This window comes from Labrus mixtus, chromosome 4 (assembly GCF_963584025.1).
Source record: "Labrus mixtus chromosome 4, fLabMix1.1, whole genome shotgun sequence".
NCBI classification, from domain to species: Eukaryota; Metazoa; Chordata; class Actinopteri; order Labriformes; family Labridae; genus Labrus; species Labrus mixtus.
Window position 1 is genome coordinate 9,686,948 of NC_083615.1, and position 18,523 is coordinate 9,705,470.

Here is an 18,523-nt window from a genome sequence, read left to right on the forward strand (position 1 = left end):
TATTTAATTGGATCGTGAGCTTCGGAAGAGAAAACACCGTTAGATAGATGCTCTGATGATTTGTGAGTGAGCTATCCCCTCCCGCTCCGCATCCTACACCCTGACAGCTCAAACATCAATATGAACAGTCAGAACAGGACTTCATTTACTTTCAAAATGAAGAAAATGAACCAATCTGTTACAAAAGTTATTTAAAAAATATATATTTTCTAATTCATTGAGTTCTACTTTAACTTCTCTGTTATTAGCTGCTTTTACTCTTATCATACTCTGTTTTTATTTTCCTTGGCGCTTCTCGTGAATTTCTTCATTTAAAATGTTCCATCACCAGTGAAAGTGTTGGCAGCTGCCTTTAAACCATGACTCACATGCACACTGAAGACATCTTGATGCTGTTGCACTAATTAATTAACTAATTAGATTATCTTAAAACAATCGCTGACAAAACACCAGTATCACAGGAAAATTATGTGAAATTATTAATTATATGCTACAGTATTTTTATTTTTATTTTTAAGACAGTGTGTCAACTGGTCCAAGCAGGCCAGTGGAAAATGCAATCAGCTCGCCTGGAGTCTTTCAATTGTGCGTCCGGGCCAGCAGACCAGTTAAAATGTCGAGCACTGCTCAAAGCAGTACTCTCTACTCTCCTTATTAGCTGAAGTCAAGAGATACCTCAGAGCCCACTGTAACCATTTGGTGGTGAGCTGGTTTGCAGAGGCAGAGTGGAGGTGAGTTGAATGGTCTGCAGTGAGAGGCTGTGGGTTAGGTTTCTCTGAGGTTATGGTCATTCTCCCCTGGGAAAGTGGTTAGGCCTGGCTGTTTATGTTGGAGTAACCCTGCCTCTCCCTGTATACACTCTGCTAGGTAAACCCACGATTATCACCTTTGGTGCACGCTTGTTATTTCTAACCTGTTTATGATGAAATTTTAATCAGAAAGTAAAGCTGAAATTATTTGAAACTAATTGAATATTAAAAAGGTTTTTCATATTCCCAGGTTAAGTATGCTCTTTGTTGTGTGGCTTGGAGGTTGTATGGGCGCCACCTTCTTGTCACAGCAGGTGTGTGTGAAGGGTTCAGAGGAGGAAGAGAGGGGAGGGATGGGGAGGCTGGGTACGGTGCTACAACTGGACTTAATGGGTTGGGGCTAAGGTAGTGCCTGCATATTCTCCTAGAGAAGAGTTTGAGTTTCTCTCTGTGCTGCTCTCAGACAGACTGGCTCACAGTGTTGGACTGAAAACCCACTCAGCTCTCCGGCTCCGGCCACCAGAGAAGATGCTTCACCGTTCCTCTTTATGAGATTACTGCAAGACTGAGCAGAGAGGCAGAGAGGCAGAGAGGCATCTGATGGGCTGCTGCTGCTGCTCTTTCCATCTTTATCATTCTTTTAATTGGGACGCCAGGGAGGAATAAATAGCTCAACACTCACTGTTGGGAGGCAAATGAATGGAGCAGACTGATAGGGGATTTCCCCAGGCTGCCTCCACTGCAATGGATTTGGACACAAAGTTTTGAACTGGCCATAATGTAGAAGCCACAATCATTTTCTTTTACATTTTTGTCATTGATTTTTGCAACAAGAACATCTCTTTCAAGTAAGTCAAAACCTTTCTTTTTTACAATAACAAACTGTTTATTAGCACAAGTAATGCTGAATGGAGATCTCATTTAAGCTGGAACAGTTTCCCTTTTTCAGCAGTCTAGACTGACTGCTGACTTCACTGCTGAATAGCAGATAAGCAGTTCAGAGTTTATTCACAAACACAAGGTTGCTTGGTAAAATTAAGTGGCTGATAAATTTTCTTGTGTGCTTTTTAGATCATAGTCTCAAGGATGTGCTCAATAGTCCTGATTCATCAGTGGAGTCTGGCTGTGTTCTTGCTGTGCTCCCCAGTGACTCTTGATGGAAGACCAGTTGATGCACTTAATAGCAGAACGTAAGTTATGTTTGATTTAATTATGAAGACCATCTGAATAAAATGAATGCTTTGAAATTCAACACTTAAATGAAAAAGTAATTCATAAAAAAACAAAGTCAAGCTACATTTATGAGGAAACCAATTATTTGAAATTAGAAAACGAAACAAAAGCCTACATGTACAGATTAAATCAATGTACAGGAGGTCTTCTCTGTTTTATCTCTGAGATCAGAATAGTGACGGCTCTCAGTAACTTTACGTTTATGCTGCCACCTACTGTACTGACTGAGATTTCCTGGTGCATGACCTTAGACATCAGATGCCAGCACTTCTAAAGGTGTGCCACAAATCAACTCAACACTTTACTGTACCATGGCATTAAAAATCCAGCCAGGCAAAAGAAATGCCAGCTCAGAAATATTGCATTCTTCTTTAACTGTCTCATTATTAAAGTGATGAGAATTTTACATTACAGAACAATAGATATTCAACAGTCTCCAAAGTCCCCTCTCAAGGCCCATGCAAATTGAGGATGCTTTTTTGTTTGTTTTAGATTCTTTTTTGGGTTTCTCTTTTATTTGATAGGACAGGTATAAACAGACAGGAAATGTTGGTTGAGAGTGGAAGATGACATGCACCACACAGAATCAGGATCCGAACCTGCAACCAGTGCGACGAAGACTGTAGCCTCTGTTCCCCCTCTACCAACTCAGCTAAACCTGCGAACCCTTGAGGATGTTTTTTTTAGTTTGTATTTTTATAACCATTCTTATTGATCTGACTCAATCTGTATATTTTTGTGCTTCAAGGAGGAGGTCAGTGAGCCACGCCCAGCTGATGCACGACAAGGGCCGCTCCATGCAGGAGTTCAAGCGTCGCATGTGGCTGCACGAGCTGCTGGAGGAGGTGCACACAGCTGATGACCGAGCACCACCTGTGCAGAGCAGAACCCAGAGCCAAACCTTCAGTGGAAATGCCCTGCCTGACAAGCCCCCAGGAGCCTCTAAGAACCTCCCTGACAGGTTCCGACCGGACAGAGATGGCTCTAACCTGCCCCAGGAGACCAACAAGGCTCTGGCTTATAAGGACCAGCCGCTCAAAGTGGCCACTAAGAGGAAAAAGAAGGCAAGGTTAGGTCGACGCAGAGAGAGTGAGAACAAGAAGCGGAGACGAGCACGCTCGGTTAAAAATACGAAGCCGTGGAGGATGCAGTGTCCTGACTAAGAGACTTCAATTAGTGTTTGTATGGTACTGCACTAAGACACTGACATAGCTTCAACTAGACTGGGATCTGAGAGACTCAACACATGACTGACTCAGTCACTTTATATTACGACCCTGGGACTGTGCTTTTAATAGTGTGCTTTGTTTTCCCTGATTTTTTTTTTGTCAAAATATCATATTTGATCCATATTTATCTGAAAATCTTTAGGCCTCAGTGTCCCAGATTTACTCAAAAACAATGCTGTGTGAACAGGTAGATGAGAGGAGGAAATTATTTATTGCCTGAATATAATGTTTCTTCACAAAGCTTAAAAGCAGAAGGGGTCGCCTTTTGTTTGACTCGATATGTGTCAGCTATCTTGGACTGAGTTACATGCAAACCGCTCACTGGGTACATCTGTCGGAACTGTTCTGCCATAATTTATTTCACTTTGTAAGTGTGTATTTATTTTGTGAATGTATTGCAGTGCTGCTGACTAAATTCCATAATGCACTTTAATTATATCCTGTACATGTTCTTGTGTGGTTGAGTTCCAATTCGATGTTTCTTTTTGATGGTCCCGCTTTCTTTCCGCTCTGGTAACTTATCGGATTACTTCTTCAAATACAACCCAACCATTCTACATACTGTATATAACTTTGATAGACCGCGCCTGAGTCAGGGGCCAGCAGACTCATTTAATGATCTAACTTTGCACTGAGGGCATATTGTATATATTTCCAGTTATAAAACATTAAAAGAGTAGCCATTAGAAATATCTTATAATTCATGGTGTCTTTGTTCAACATTAAAACACAACTCAAACATGTAACTTTTATGACAGAAAGAGCTATCATTACATCAGTGTAAATAAGTAACTTAGCTCCAACCAAACTTACCTTGTTTGAGATTCTCAAAAAATGAGGATCGCTCCAAGTGTCTTTCGTGAAACAGAATTGAACATATTGGATTTGTTCATTCGAAATAGAAAAACAGATCTAAAAAGATCAACTTGAGCTTAACAAAACATTTCTCACATATGAAGAAATAATTAATGATTAAAATAATGACATAGTTCTAGCCAAAATATTTTATATTTTAAGTGTGTATTGTATCAGTTGGAGTCAAAGTCTAAAATAGCCGTATTTTATTTATTAAACAAGCACTTATTCATCCACAAAACCTGATGTTAATCTACGATTTATTGCGTTTTTTTTTTTTTTTTTTATGAATCTGCCAATTATTCTGTATTTAACTGTGTCTTAAAACAGTGTGTCCACAAATGGCTAACACAACTACCTGTCACAATTTCAGAGCCCACGGTAATTCAGTATTAAATACACACGAGTCAAATATCATGAAACATCAACTATGGAAATCTTTAAACCAATACCATTATGTTGGCTTAAAAAGTGTTTTGCTTCAATTAAATAATATACAACTAGTTGATCAATTAATTTCCTGTTGAGTGTCTTCTTAGTCAACTAAAAGGTCAAATGTAAACTTCCTAATTCTTTTCTCCACTCACTTATTTCATTTTGCGTTCACACAACCTCCATTTTTCTCTTACTGTTTCCATAAGTAGAGTATAGCCTGTACTCCCGACTTCTGACGAATCTGTGCTTTGAGACAAGCCAGTTTTTGGGTGAAACTGCTATTGATTTTTGTCAGTTTATTACAGATTTATATATCTAATTGCAACCATTAAAACTTGTTATAACGATGGTTTGGGAGTCAAATGCTGAAACAAAGAAGAGTGGGATTTGGGTCAAACAGCATTAATAAAATTCACAATTAAGGTACTGAGCCTGAAACTAAAAACATTGATGTTTTTGTTGACTTTTGGCGCAGAACGAACACAACAAAGCTGTTAACGTCCCACTTGAAAACATGGGGCATTTTTAACAGCTGCTCACTGCACGGCACAGTAACGGGTAATGGAAGGGTAAGCAAATGCATCAGCATCAGCTATATCCTGTGCTAAGAGCAGCAGTGTGCACCGTAGGCCATTAGCTGACAGAGAGTCATAAATGCTGTGGAAAGCCTGATAAAGCCGCCGTCAGGATCCTACAGCTTACACTGAAGAAATCAATCAAACAATGGACAGAGACATTAACATCTCTAGAGAAGGGGAGGAACAGACGAGGTAATCAATGGACAGGCCTGTTGTTCAAAGAGAACTGATTCTAAAATATACTTCATACAATGCGAATTAAGTCCAGAAATATATTTTACAATTTGGTTCTGCAACTATGACAATAACAGGTCAGACAAGGTCAGTAAAATGAATCAACTATAATTTACATCAAAAAGTCAAACAAAGGCTTATAAGGTCAAATCTAACAGTTACTACAGATAAAGTGACTGAAAACAACCCAAAAGGTGCAAACATGTCCTCCAATAATTAAACCAAAACAGGAATGTTAAGTATCAGTGTTTTCTCAGCAGCTGGTCTTTGGTCTTTTCTATTTAAACCCGGTCAACCAGAATTAATTTGACCCAAGTGATGTTTGCCTTTCTTCTCTCCACATTCAGCAATCACACTTAGTAATGAGTCGTGAGAGTCTGCCACCTCTCCCATCATCTGTCCAGTTGATCAGGATGGACAACAGTAAAGTCTTTAGTTTGAATTTGGAGGATGGTTCACTAAAAAACACGTGTCTGTGTAAACTGCTCTGAGGAACAATGGTGAGTACATGAAAATGATCATTATTCTATTTTAAAATTTGAACATGTAACAACCTCAGATAAGACAAATACCTGTTGTAGGTATAATAACAGATGACTTTACTGCTGTGTAAAAACCTTTTTTTGTTGGATATTTTAATATAGGCATGTTTTTATAAAATTGTATCAAATATACAGTTTGTATTTTTATTGGTCCACAAAAGCTTTTAAATAATATTGATATTTAACCAATGCATTTTAGTCAAGCAAGAAGAAAAAGTTTTGAGTGTCTTGATATAACATGTTTTAGTAGGACCAACAAAAATGGGACAGCAACCAACCACCAATTTCAAGATCTGTTAATATTCACATTGACAGATATTTCTCTTAAAAGAAATAATTTTGTTTGTGATAAGATGCACATAATATAAAAAGAAGATGCCCATTATGTTTATTCTAAGATCAACGTGATCATTAAAATAGATGACAAAGCATCAAAACCTAAAGAGAGTTAGCAAACACAAATTGGGAATTACAAAAACTTTTTCAAAAACAGTATTTGATGTTTTAATTTATCCATGGACTAAGTCTTAACTCGATGGGGAAAACACTAACATAACTTTTATTTTAAAGGTGATATCAAGTCGGTGATAACATGGCTGTTCCTAACACCTATGGGCTGATCTTTGCCTGTACCTGTGGAGTGATACTGGGCATTGGGCTCTGTGCTAACCTGCTTGTCTTCTCTCTGTTCGCCAAATACAACACTTTGCGTAAGAACCGACTGGACATTCTCCTCCTCAGCATGACTCTGGCCGACTTTCTCACCCTCCTGCTCATCCCTTTTACCGTGCACTCTGCTGTAAGTCACTCCTGGCCTCTGGGTGACACCTCCTGTAAGGTCTACCAGTTTATGCTGGCCTTCAGCCTAGCCGCCAGCACCTACTCTCTGTGTGCCGTGTCCATGACACGTGCGATGATCATAACCAACCCGTACCAGCCGCCTACCATGGACCTGGTCATCCTCATGTTTGTCCTGGTCTGGGCCCTCAGCTTCTTCATCAGCCTACCTTTGCGTATGTTTGCTAACAAAGACAGCCTGGGTCCGAGCATGGCAAACTTCACCTTCTGCCTCCCAACCATTCCTGACCACCACTACCAAGTGGTCCTCAGCCAGTTTGTGCTTTACTACTTTGTCCCAATGCTTGTCATCGCCTTCAACTACGTTCGGTTGGCTCTCTTTCTCCACAAGAGTCCAGTTATGTCTGTGTCCAGCGCAAGGAACACCCGCCGAGCCTCTGTCATGGTGTTTTTGGCTGCTGCTACTTTCTCTGTGTGCTGGTTGCCTGGTTACGTGCTTGAGCTGTGCGTGTACCTGGGACTGTATCGCCATGGACAGGCTTGGGAGATGTTTTACTTTGTCTGTACAATGCTACAGTATCTGCATCCCTGCATCAACCCTGTACTGTACGTGCTGCTGTCAAAGCGCTACCGCCACACGAGGGCAGCCTGGCTCTTCAGCTGCAACAGGAACAGAGTGCAGCCGCAGGTTATTAGCGTCACTACAGACAGCTTTTAAATGAAGCTACTTTTTCAAGCATCAAGCAGAGTTGGTTTACTTTTTTATACAAACTTCATAGAAATCAACTTCTTTTGTTAACAAAATGTTTTTGTATTAATCTCCATACTTGAGGTATAAATATACAAATAAAACAATGAGACCAATGAGTGGTCTTTGTTTCTTATGTGCTTGCAGTAAGATTGTCTCTTCACAAATGACATCAATATGAAGACCTTAATACAAGTACTGTATCATAGAAATATCTTTATTTGATCTTCCCCAAGCAAAGAACACAATCTAAAAATAAAATAAAAACTCCATATGCACACAACAAATAAACTTTGACTAGGTGGCAATTTGAAGGAGCGTTCATTCAGTAAGTTATGCTACCTTGGCAGAGGATGGTTGTTAAACATGAGCTATGTGAGCCACTCGACTTCCACCTCATAACTAGTAACAAAAAACCATTAGTTTAGCTGCAGCATCTCAGCTTCATACAAATTAATTGAGCCATCAAATGTGACATTTTCACAACTTAGAGGCCAAAATCTGATGCCTGACAGAATTATGCATTTATGATATCTTACAGCGTTATTACAGACTGCTGGTTGAAATGTAATCTTGACATCGTGCAAAATAGATTTATCATTAACAAGTTGTGCCTTCTCCAGGCTGCATTTTGACAGGTGATATGCCTTCTTTACTATTTTTTTCTTTCAAACTACATTTAGTTATTTTCTAAAAAATGAATCATTCTGCAGATTTCTACCGACACAGTAAAGAGCAGCTGCACTGAATTTACATGAATAAGAGATTACCAGGCAGTTTTAGGCCTACAGGTAAGAGTCTAAGAGGAGTAACCAGGGGCTGTGCAGCAGGTGTTGTAGTTATACAGGAAGAGAGATTAGGAAGGCAATAACAAGTCGGGCTGAGTACTGGCAGCCACTGCAGTAACTGGAGACAGCCTGCCCCTCCCTCTGTCAGCTTGCCCCCTGACTTTTGGCCTTCTCTTTAGCGTACAGCAAGGGCAGCTGGCCTTGCCTTGTACAGACCTTCATCTGTAGATCATCAGCATGTTGGATATCGTAAAGAAATACAGAACACATGCTCAGACACTCAGCAGCAAAACCAGTGAACATATTTCAGAGTGTAGATATTTCTCTGCCATCTCTGAATATTAGAATGTAAGATCCTCCACAAACAATAAAAGCAAAAAATTGTTTCATTACTGCTGAATTTTGCTCTGTGAAATGCATCAATGTCATTGGGGTTTTGTAAACTCATTTTCTTAGCATAATGTCTTCGTAATAGTGTACTACTTACAATAACATGTAATAGTACTTTAGTCCCCTCAACTGGCTGCATGTTAATCTTTAGTTTGTTATCAACAGATTATTGATTGACTTGACATTTAGAATGAATGACATGTCTATCAATAACTTGCAGGGTTTTAATGAAATTTAACAATAACCCCATCCCAAAGGCGAGACAAAAACAAACTATATACTATAATGAATACTTTATTTCACGTAATCTACCCTGTTTTCTAAATTCTTAGATCAATAATATCAATCAATTGTTCAGTTTTGAATGGAAACACTATCTATGCATTATACGTTTACAGTGTTTCCCACGGAATGACCTCCCCCCTCTACACACGCACAAAAACGCATAAACACACACACACACAACACACACACACACACACACACACACACACACACACACACACACACACCAAAAAGCAGAAAAAAGTAAAAGTAAGTAAAAGTAAAAGTTTTCTATGTTTGTTTTCAGCAATAACCTGGCGTTTTATGCCATTAAATATTAACTAGTATTAAATAGTATGACAGTACTACTATGACAGCATTGGGTAAGGTGGGTCCCCCTCAGTTAGAATATATATTAGCACCAAGTATTTATTTTCCTGCATTCTGATCAATTTTATGCACCAATTTATATATTCATCATGATCTAGTCTTGTGTTCTTTTTTGTTTCTTTTTGAAATCTCTGTTTGTGTTATTGAGGCACATTTGCACATCAATGGTAAATACATGTATTTCTATACTTTTATAAAATGCATGCATGCTTACTGAACGAGGAGAGTAAGAGAGAGAGGGAAGAGGGAGAGAGCCGTTGAATGCGATCACTTTTGGGCAGTGGTAATACATGACACCGTCCTGATTATACTGTTTAAGACACAACTTTTTAAAATAAAAACAACCAAGGTCAGGCTCGCTGAGACCCTCACCACCCAATGACAGTTTATCTTCGTCTTTGAAAATCTTCATACACAGATAGTTTAATGAAGTTGCCCAAATGACAAAACTTGCATTTAAAAAAATGTTTTGTTATCACAGCAGGTGATGAAGCAAAACTACGAGCGTGCAGAATAATATATAATAATATAGAATAATATAGGCTAAATCAGCTGAACAAAGCTTTAAAAACAACAGCATTTCAGGGTCACAAGGAGGCAGACGTTGCTTTCACTCTCTGATCAGCAGAACACAAAGACGCTCCTCTCGATACGTACGCAAGGAGAACAGAGTGAGAAAAAAAGAACAATACGACAACGGTCAGCAAATGTATTTCGGCTGCCGTAAATATACGTTGCAGCTTTACAACTTTAACTCCACTTTCCAGATCAAAACACTGACAAACTGCAATGTGCTTGTTTACATTCGGGAATTAGAGCATTATGGCAGTATGACACTATGGCACTGCAGGTCTGAATTGATAAAAATATCAATGATAAGAGTAGGGGTGCGAACAGGGTCCGAAATGAACTTTTTGACTCAACAGCCACAGTGGTGGGTAGATGAAATATCCAACAGTCAACCATGTTTTTTTTTTACCAGCCATACACATTTTTCAGTGCATTTAATTAAGCAAATAAGGTATTATTTTCTTCTGGATCAGACAATATATTTAGGTCATGGACCCATTTTATCCAATAAGGAAATTAAGAAATGTTGAAAAAATTAGAGCTGTCAAACGATACATTTTTTAATAGCAATTGTTTGTTGAATTTGGAATCGCAATTACTGTAAAATCCGGAATATAAGTCGCACCGGTATACAAAGCCTGGCTCACACTGTGCGATTTTCCCCCAATTGTATAAAAGTCGGGGTGGCATGTCAGCTCACACTGTATGACTGAATCGTTTACGACGCCCGACCAGACCTTGAGATGTACAATCGAGCCGATTGTCGAGCACGGCCAGAGAGCTCTCACTGTACGAGTGAAATCGGGACGGAGCGTTGACAATTGTTAATAAAGTTTCATTTGAAAAAAACAAAGGACGACGGTTGGTGAAAGAGAAGGAAGTGGAACTTGTTGTAGGATATAGAAAAGTTGATACAATTGTAGATATATGGATACAAGTTTCAGAAAAGTGCTGCACTGATGATCTGTACGGAAAAGTAAAAAAAAAAAAAAAAAAAGGCCAGGTTGCGTCCTGCCACTGGTCGCCATGACTACAGTCCCCCCCTGTCTCTCGTGATTATATTGTAGTCACACACAACTTCGGACCCTTTCATGACGTATCGTCAAGATTTTAAATTCTAGATATTAAACATGTTTGAAATAAATCGGGGCAGACGGGCAGATCGGGGACGTTAAGATTGGATCTTTGTACCGCTTACACTTCAAGATAATCTGAGGAGATAATCGGGTCCGAGCAGCCTTGAGTCGGGAGCGACCCTGCGATTGTCGGGAAGGAAGAATTGGAGCTCAAATCTGCCCCATTATCCTGCAGTGTGAGCCAGGCTTAAGACGCACCCTGTTTTGAGGGTCTCTTAGAGAGAAAACAAAGTTTAAACTGTCTTCCTGCGTGACGATTTATATTGTGTTCAGCGATGTCTACAACGTGCATTTTCTGTGCAGCTGTGTCGCTCTTTTAGTTCCGTCTGTTTTCACTTTCGGGAGTTTGCACTCCTACCAGCTACAGTACGGTAGTTGAGCTCTCAGCCTGCAGGGAAAGTTGTGAGGCACAGTTTCCTAGCTTGCGAGTCGCGCTGCCTGACTCCGCTGGTCACTCTTTAAAGAGGTCATATTATGCTCTGAAGTTCCCACGTTCAGAGTCCCCACGTGTGCCAAGTCTGATCTGATTGGTCGGCCTGTCGGCTCTGCCGTAATTGGTCAGTCGCTCAGCACGGTTCTCGGAAATGTCACGCCCCTTTTACCATATTGGGAATGCAGCCACTTTGGCTCCGAGGAGAGCAAAAACATTAGCACCTTAGCACTACTGTGCTACCGCAGGCTACGGCATATCATGTGCATGCTACAGAAGTTAATGGGCGTGCAACATGAGCTGCTGGACTTGCCACAACGAGCCAATGGGCTTAGATCAGTGATCTCACACCGACAAGACGTCACACTGGCAAATTTTTTTCGAGGGGGGCTAGAACCGAGTGTTACATGCAGCTAATGCAGCTGCTATCAGGAGGATGTAGGAGAAGCCGCGTTCCCGCGGACTTTGAATTTTTGCAAATAGATGTGCCTAAACATGCACAGGACACTTGGAAAACACACTAAAGAGCATATAAAACCAGAAAAAGCATAATATGGGACCTTTAACTTTAATACAGGGCTCTTTATTTACGGAACAATATACCACTGTTTTCTGTAAATGCATGATTATGACCTCGTGATGGAGAAAATATGTGGAAAAAGTCGCGCAGCCAGACTGGTCTGTGTCCCCGTCTTTCCCAGCACAGCGTGCAACCAGCTTTCAGTACACAATGAATGGGGATGGGTTTTTAATCGCATCGGGTTGCAGTGATAGTGGCTGCTGCACCCGCGGTAATGACGGCGCGTGTTTCAGTATTTTATACTGGTATATTGGTTGCACCGGTGTATAAGACGCAGCCAACTTTTAAGACGAAAAAATAGGTATTAAAAGTGCGTCTTATATACCGGATTTTACGGTAATCACATTTTTAAAATTCCATTATTTTGCATTTTTTTAAAAAGAAGAGAATGAATTGATTAAGACCACAATATCATCACTATTAACATGTTAATGCGTACAGCCCTGTAAAAATGTATTAGCTTGCTGTTATGTTTAAAAAAGGAAGTAATGCACAGGCCCAACTCTCTGGAACCACTCTTTATTTAGTTTGAATAATGTTGAACACTTAACACAAGTAGACGAATGTGTGTTTATCACTATAACATTAAACCCAAGGGAACTTTGATGTACTAATTACTATTTTGACAACTAGTGAGGATATAGCATAAAAAGGGTAAGGAGAGTTTCTCATTTGAAGAGTGTAAGGGCAACACTTTTAAGAATGTTAAGTACCCCTATTTATAAAAAAGTAAAAATATGGTCGTATAACATGGAATGTTAAATAGCCTACACAATAAGTATTGGTATATTGGCACTGTTTAAGGTAACTCTTTTCTTCAACCATATTGCCTTCTGTGGCAATTAAGAGTATTATAAAGCATATCCTTCAACTACGCCCAGCCAAGGGTTAACATATTTAAACAGGTAATTATTTGACCTCTGCACACAGGTAATAAAGCAATAACAGCCTCACATATGGACGAACAGGTGACAACTACAAATGGGAAATTCCTATCGAGCCAAACAAGTCTGCCTACCTTACATTCGAGTGCCTACAAGCAACATCAATACAACGTCAATACACAGAAAAGTGTAATAAAAGTAAAAGTAAAAAGGCCTCACTTACCCATTTCTGAGGAAAACCTGCTGTTTCAATCATGGTGTCAGTGAGTAAATCCGGGCTTGAAGCATTCCACCGCAGACGACTTCGCTGACATTCACTTCGTCCATGACCTCCCAAGTTGTTCTTTTTCTGAAAGAATCATTTACAACTTACTACACTTTCTTTTTTAATATCAGACAGACGTTCATTCATGCAGTTTTTTAACCATGAAATTACACCATTTGTGGCTATTTAACGCAGATAATTAGCAACATTATGTTAACTAGTGTAACAAAAAAAGGTTTTTGTAAAACTAGCTAACTTGTAATTTAATTCGAACTAGAATGCAATTTAATTTACAATGCAACTGTTAGGCAACAATATCGTACATTGGCAGGTAAGCTTAAAAACGTTAGGCATTTGAAGTTTCTCTCGGGTGCATGAAGTCGCTAGTATATCAAGGGAAGCCACCTTACGCACAAGAAAATCGCCCTGGAATACAGGGTTGGCACTGTTTACCGTATTACAACCATTACAACTGGGACAGATAAACATTTACTCACGTTTATACGCCGGAACATAGTTAATTGTCGAATTAGAAACACGGTACGATCAAAAGCTAGCCAAAACATTACTGTGTGTCATATCTGCCCCCTAGTGGTCGAATGTTGCTTAATAAAACCTATAACATTTACCTTATCGAGTAAAAGGATAATTTTAGTTTCCCCCACCTTGTAGATTTGTCATAAAAACACAATCAAGTATTGGCCTATAATCAAAGCCTCCCTCTCCTTCTTTAGAGACTTACACCACCACTGCAACCTCCACTGGTGAAGGCCTTTACCATTAGGCCTCTTCATATTCAATAATTTCTGCAACATATTATATTTAAGTCAATATTGATGAACTGTGTGTTTTCTTAACCAATAACCCTGTTACAGCAGCATTTATTAACACATGTATGTCAGGTCAATGTACAGTATAGGCTAACAACATTTTCTGTGAATTCCTAAGAGACCACATTCTTGACACACTCCACAAGTTAAGCAATGCGCATAGCAGACAGAAAATAGTTGTGGCTACACACTGTAAGATCAGAGAGCTCTTGCCATGAGCTAATCATTCCATGTGCCATATAGGCAAGTGTTGAAGGAGTGTTGCCTGTTTATTTATAGGAGTCTCTAAGGTTCCATCGCAGAGGGTTGCTTTTTGAGCTGGATTCAATTACAGCTCTGGTGAAATCTGAAAATACAACATCTACTATACAGGCACCAGCATGAGAATAAATTCTTCATATGAATCTGGAGGCTCTATTTGCAGTAGTTAAAGCACACAATGGTGACTCTCTAGAGAAAACAAGGAGAAAATGCAATGTTTAATTCAACAAGGCTACGTCTTCAAATATTCATAAACTTTTTTTCTCCCTGCTTTGTAAGATAACTGGAATGTGGGGGACTCATGGGTATAAAATTGGATGTGGAAGAGTAATGCAAAACATGTAATAAATATTTTATCAACAGAGTCCTCCATATTCATCATCCAAAAAGTGGCAGAATTAAGACCAGTCGTGTTAAATTGTTTGGTAAGTTTCACTAAGAACACTAAACTGTGCATGAGAAAGTTTCAAGCAGCAGCGAAAAATAAACAAAATATCATCCATATTTAGATTTTTCCTTCACAAAAGAGGGAGGAAATTCAGCCCCCCTGCTAGGAAATGAACTTGTTTGTGATCATGAGAAGGTGAATATTTTCTGAAAGAGTGGGCCAAAATAAGAAGATATGAGAGATGGATTGAAAAATCCGACACATGGCAAACAACTTGAAGTCCAAATGGTCAGCAATGGTCGGCCCCGTTCTGACCTAATATCACAGTTCAGCAGGCTGTTGACATTGTAGAGCTAACTTTAACATGCACTGACATGATGGCAGGTAAGGTGCAAAGTGCAAAAATGTTTGAGTTAACGCTTAGAAAACCTCTGAGCTTTTGAACAAGTGAGGCTTTGTAAGTGCCGTGAAAATATGGTCCTAACTATAAAGAAAATAATCAGGAAACGAAAAACCTGCACTCACTTTAAATTATTTTTGAAACCATTTGCAGGATGAAAGTTGTTTTTTTTTTGTAATGATTTGGCCGTAGATTTTCAAGCAGATTGCCAAGAAAAGCAACCCGTCAGAATGTGAAGCAGTGCATGGAAATTTGATTCATCTATGTGTTGGGGAGACGTTCCTGTTTGTGACAGTAATGGTAAGCAAGGAACCGTTACTATTTAACCCTAATTAGCTTGTGCATGTGTTTACAGTAACTTACCAACTGGTTGTTTTTTGCTTCATAGGTTTTCATCCAGCAGGGCCAACCCATGGTTATTTTGACCATGAGTGGAGTTAGACATAGGTTTGTTTAAAATAAGTACACTCTTATTGAAACTACATATTATTGGAATACTTCATTTTATCTGATCATGAGATGAACAGATGGTTTAGAGTAATTACCATCTTGTTAGAATTTCAGCTTCTGGGAGTTGTATATATCCATTGGCCTTATTGGAAGTTGGAAGAAAAAAATGATGTTTTACAAAATAAATCTCTTATTTTGTTCACTTCAACTGATTTTTATTGACTGCCGTTTGCTGATGACACTGTTATTGGTTTGATTTGTGTTACCTGTTTATTTTGTTATTATGATTTTCTTGTTGTGAAGTTACTTTCTGTCCCTCAGCTCTAGTAAGGATACTATTCATATTTTTATACCTGTGTTCTGGAAATATTCTAATTAAGGCTCAGCACGTTAAGAATGGAGAGGGCGTACACACACACACACACACACACACACACATTAACTGACATTAAGTCAGCTGGAACTCAGACAGCCTTGTGGTGGGTGTACAACCAAATACCAAGAAGGTAGAATCTGAGAGTAGAATCAAACGTAAAGTTACCAGGAAAAGTTTGAGACCTTTGAAGTCACCCTTGATTTATAGCCCAGCTCTATCCCAGCGGCTCTTCTGTGAACTGATCCCCCTGCAGATGCCCCCAGCATGGATTTTGGACGCCACTGTCTACTAAAAAAAGGAAAGGCTTGATCAAGGAGTGAAATGATCATCCAAAGTAGACGAGGGACTGGACATTCAGAGGTAATTCCAAAGGACCCTGCCCTCCGGATCTGCGGTATCCAGTTTCATCTCTTGCTGCATGCCTCGTTACCTATCAGCAAAAACATGAACATCAACTTCTGATGACAGCAGGCTAAAATTGGTGGCTATCAAAACCCAGGAACTGGCAAGGAGCTTCACTGGGGTGTCCGCTTTCCAGAGTGGAAGCCCTGTGTTCAGACACCTCAGGGTGAAGGGGCTGTGCACACTCCTCACTCTCACAGCGGGTAATGGGGATGGCATAAACACAGCTTAGGGTCTATTAGGCAAAAACTTTCACACTATTAATTAGATGCAGCTGCACACGCTCCTCACATCTCAGCCATATACACTGGTTGGTGAGTGAAGGCTGAAATGTGTACCGTAAACCATACATAAGTTCCCCAACAGCTTTAGTACGGTAACACGATTCAAGGTGTGTTTACTATCAATGCATAATCGACCACTGTCACATTCCCCTACAGTTACAGCGATACATTCAACTTTAAAAAGAGAAATGCTAAATCAGCACTTTTGGTTATGGTATTTTGCAGGTCATAAGACATCAAGGTGTCTGGTAATACTGGACTAAATGACCCGTATTGCAGATGTATCAGATTCTGTCAGCTGAAAAAGTAACAAGTGATGGCAGCACAGGAATCACACAGAAGCTTTGATTCAAACTCAAGAAGTCCTCGTTCAGTTAAAAGCAAGGTCACAATTCTGTGTTAAAAAAAATAATGTACAGTAATTACTCTCAAAGTTATGGTTATTCAATACATTTATTAAAATAATAATTGTTGTTTTTTGTATATCAAATACCTGTAAATAAGAAGGGTCCTGGTTAAAATACAAGGAATTATTAGCTAGATGTAAACAATCTGTTTGGACCTGCTCCACATTCAAACATAGTCATAATTAAGTATGCTGAAACAACAAATTGCATGTAACCTTTCTAAAAATTCATTGTTGCCCACGTTAATCTGGGGATGAGTCTTATCGATTCAAATAACAAAACAAAATAGTGTTTATAAAAAATAAAATGTTTTTCTACTTCTACATAACATTATGCAGTATAGCATATAAGACATCTACTGGATCAAGGAGTTCTTCTTCATTCTTCTTTAAAAACCTTTTGAAGGAACATCCCAACATTGGGTTTGTTGGGCATTACTATTCCTCTCATAAAAGGAAGGACACTTGGGTAGCGGTACTTTGCTAAAGTACATGAACCATGAGGGTTGGACTTAAAGTACTAAACCTTCTGGTTGAGTAGTCAAGGCTTTTTGTTTTGTGTCTCACACACAAAAAAATCTGCCACTGCTTCATTCTGCTTAGGCACAAGCAAAAATTATGTGTAAAAAGCATGGCTTTAAAAAAAGTCATAGACAGATTTATTTGCCTAATCTTCCTCTCTCCTGACCACAGTGCCATTACGGACATTATTTTGATAAAGGATCCTTTTTAATTCTTAAATAACCAGGCACTCCTTTCTGTTTTGATCTAATCCAGCCATTCAAATTCCTGCTGAATCAAAGCATGTCATCATGTTGAATTAAGAAATTGTAAAAATTCAACATCTTCACATCCTTACAGATGCCCACAGTAAGATCTATGGTTGCAGACAAGATTAATATTGTATAATGGTACCGTAGAATATATTTTGCCAACTCACCTTTAACCTGGCTGTACAGAAAACATAAATGAAACACTGCTTTTTGAGCATTTTCCCATTTCAGTCCTACGTTTTGCTTTGGTAACATGTTATGTGAAATCACTTAATTATTACCAGCCTTAAGATCTAGGTTGAGAAGCACAAATCAGAGGCTTCCCCAGATTTAGCTCTACCTTTATAGACTCATTCCAGTGTCTGAGACGCTGTCATCACCGCCCTTACAGAGCACACGTCAGACTGGGTCAAATGCCCTCCTATTTCATTTCCAGCAGAGTGGTTGGAACTAGAATGATGTAATTTGAAGGAGCTGTTGACTAGCATGGCTGACCTTCTAAAAACACCTCTTTCAATTTATAACACACTCTCTCATACATAAACATGATATGCACATGTGTTCATTCACCAATCGTGCTAATAGCAGCTTCAGATAAACACTTACTGAAATACACACATAAGCACACACTTTGTAAATTCTTGGCCTGGGGTCTAAGAAAAGGAAAGCCAAGGGGAGTCACTCACACAAGTTGCTACTATGATTACCTCACGTCTGTTTTAGGTTAGGAAGGAAAGTCATTCTGTCTACACTTGACAAAAAATAGGCCTCAGAAGATCAAGTGAAAATCTTTTTTAAAAACTAACAAACATCAACATTTGTTGTTAGAAAGAAATTATAAAAAAAAACCATAAA

At 39.2% G+C, this 18,523-nt stretch overlaps 2 protein-coding genes and 1 long non-coding RNA gene across 3 annotated transcripts; all 3 read left to right on the forward strand.

The window, feature by feature from the left end:
- Positions 1–1,121: 1,121 nt before the first annotated feature.
- LOC132973588 (parathyroid hormone-related protein-like) lies at positions 1,122–3,903 on the forward strand. The gene is made up of 3 exons (XM_061037135.1): positions 1,122–1,597; positions 1,821–1,939; positions 2,731–3,903. The coding sequence occupies exons 2-3, from the start codon at positions 1,836–1,838 to the stop codon at positions 3,143–3,145; spliced, it is 519 nt and encodes a 172-aa protein (XP_060893118.1). The 5' UTR covers positions 1,122–1,597; positions 1,821–1,835; the 3' UTR covers positions 3,146–3,903.
- A 1,656-nt stretch (positions 3,904–5,559) lies between these two features.
- Positions 5,560–7,616, forward strand: LOC132973589 (galanin receptor 2a). The gene is made up of 2 exons (XM_061037136.1): positions 5,560–5,813; positions 6,426–7,616. The coding sequence occupies exon 2, from the start codon at positions 6,448–6,450 to the stop codon at positions 7,369–7,371; it is 924 nt and encodes a 307-aa protein (XP_060893119.1). The 5' UTR covers positions 5,560–5,813; positions 6,426–6,447; the 3' UTR covers positions 7,372–7,616.
- A 7,392-nt stretch (positions 7,617–15,008) lies between these two features.
- On the forward strand, positions 15,009–17,204 carry LOC132973590 (uncharacterized). The gene is made up of 3 exons (XR_009673021.1): positions 15,009–15,277; positions 15,366–15,424; positions 16,057–17,204. It is a non-coding gene; the product is annotated as an uncharacterized LOC132973590 (long non-coding RNA).
- The last annotated feature ends 1,319 nt before the right edge of the window (positions 17,205–18,523 follow it).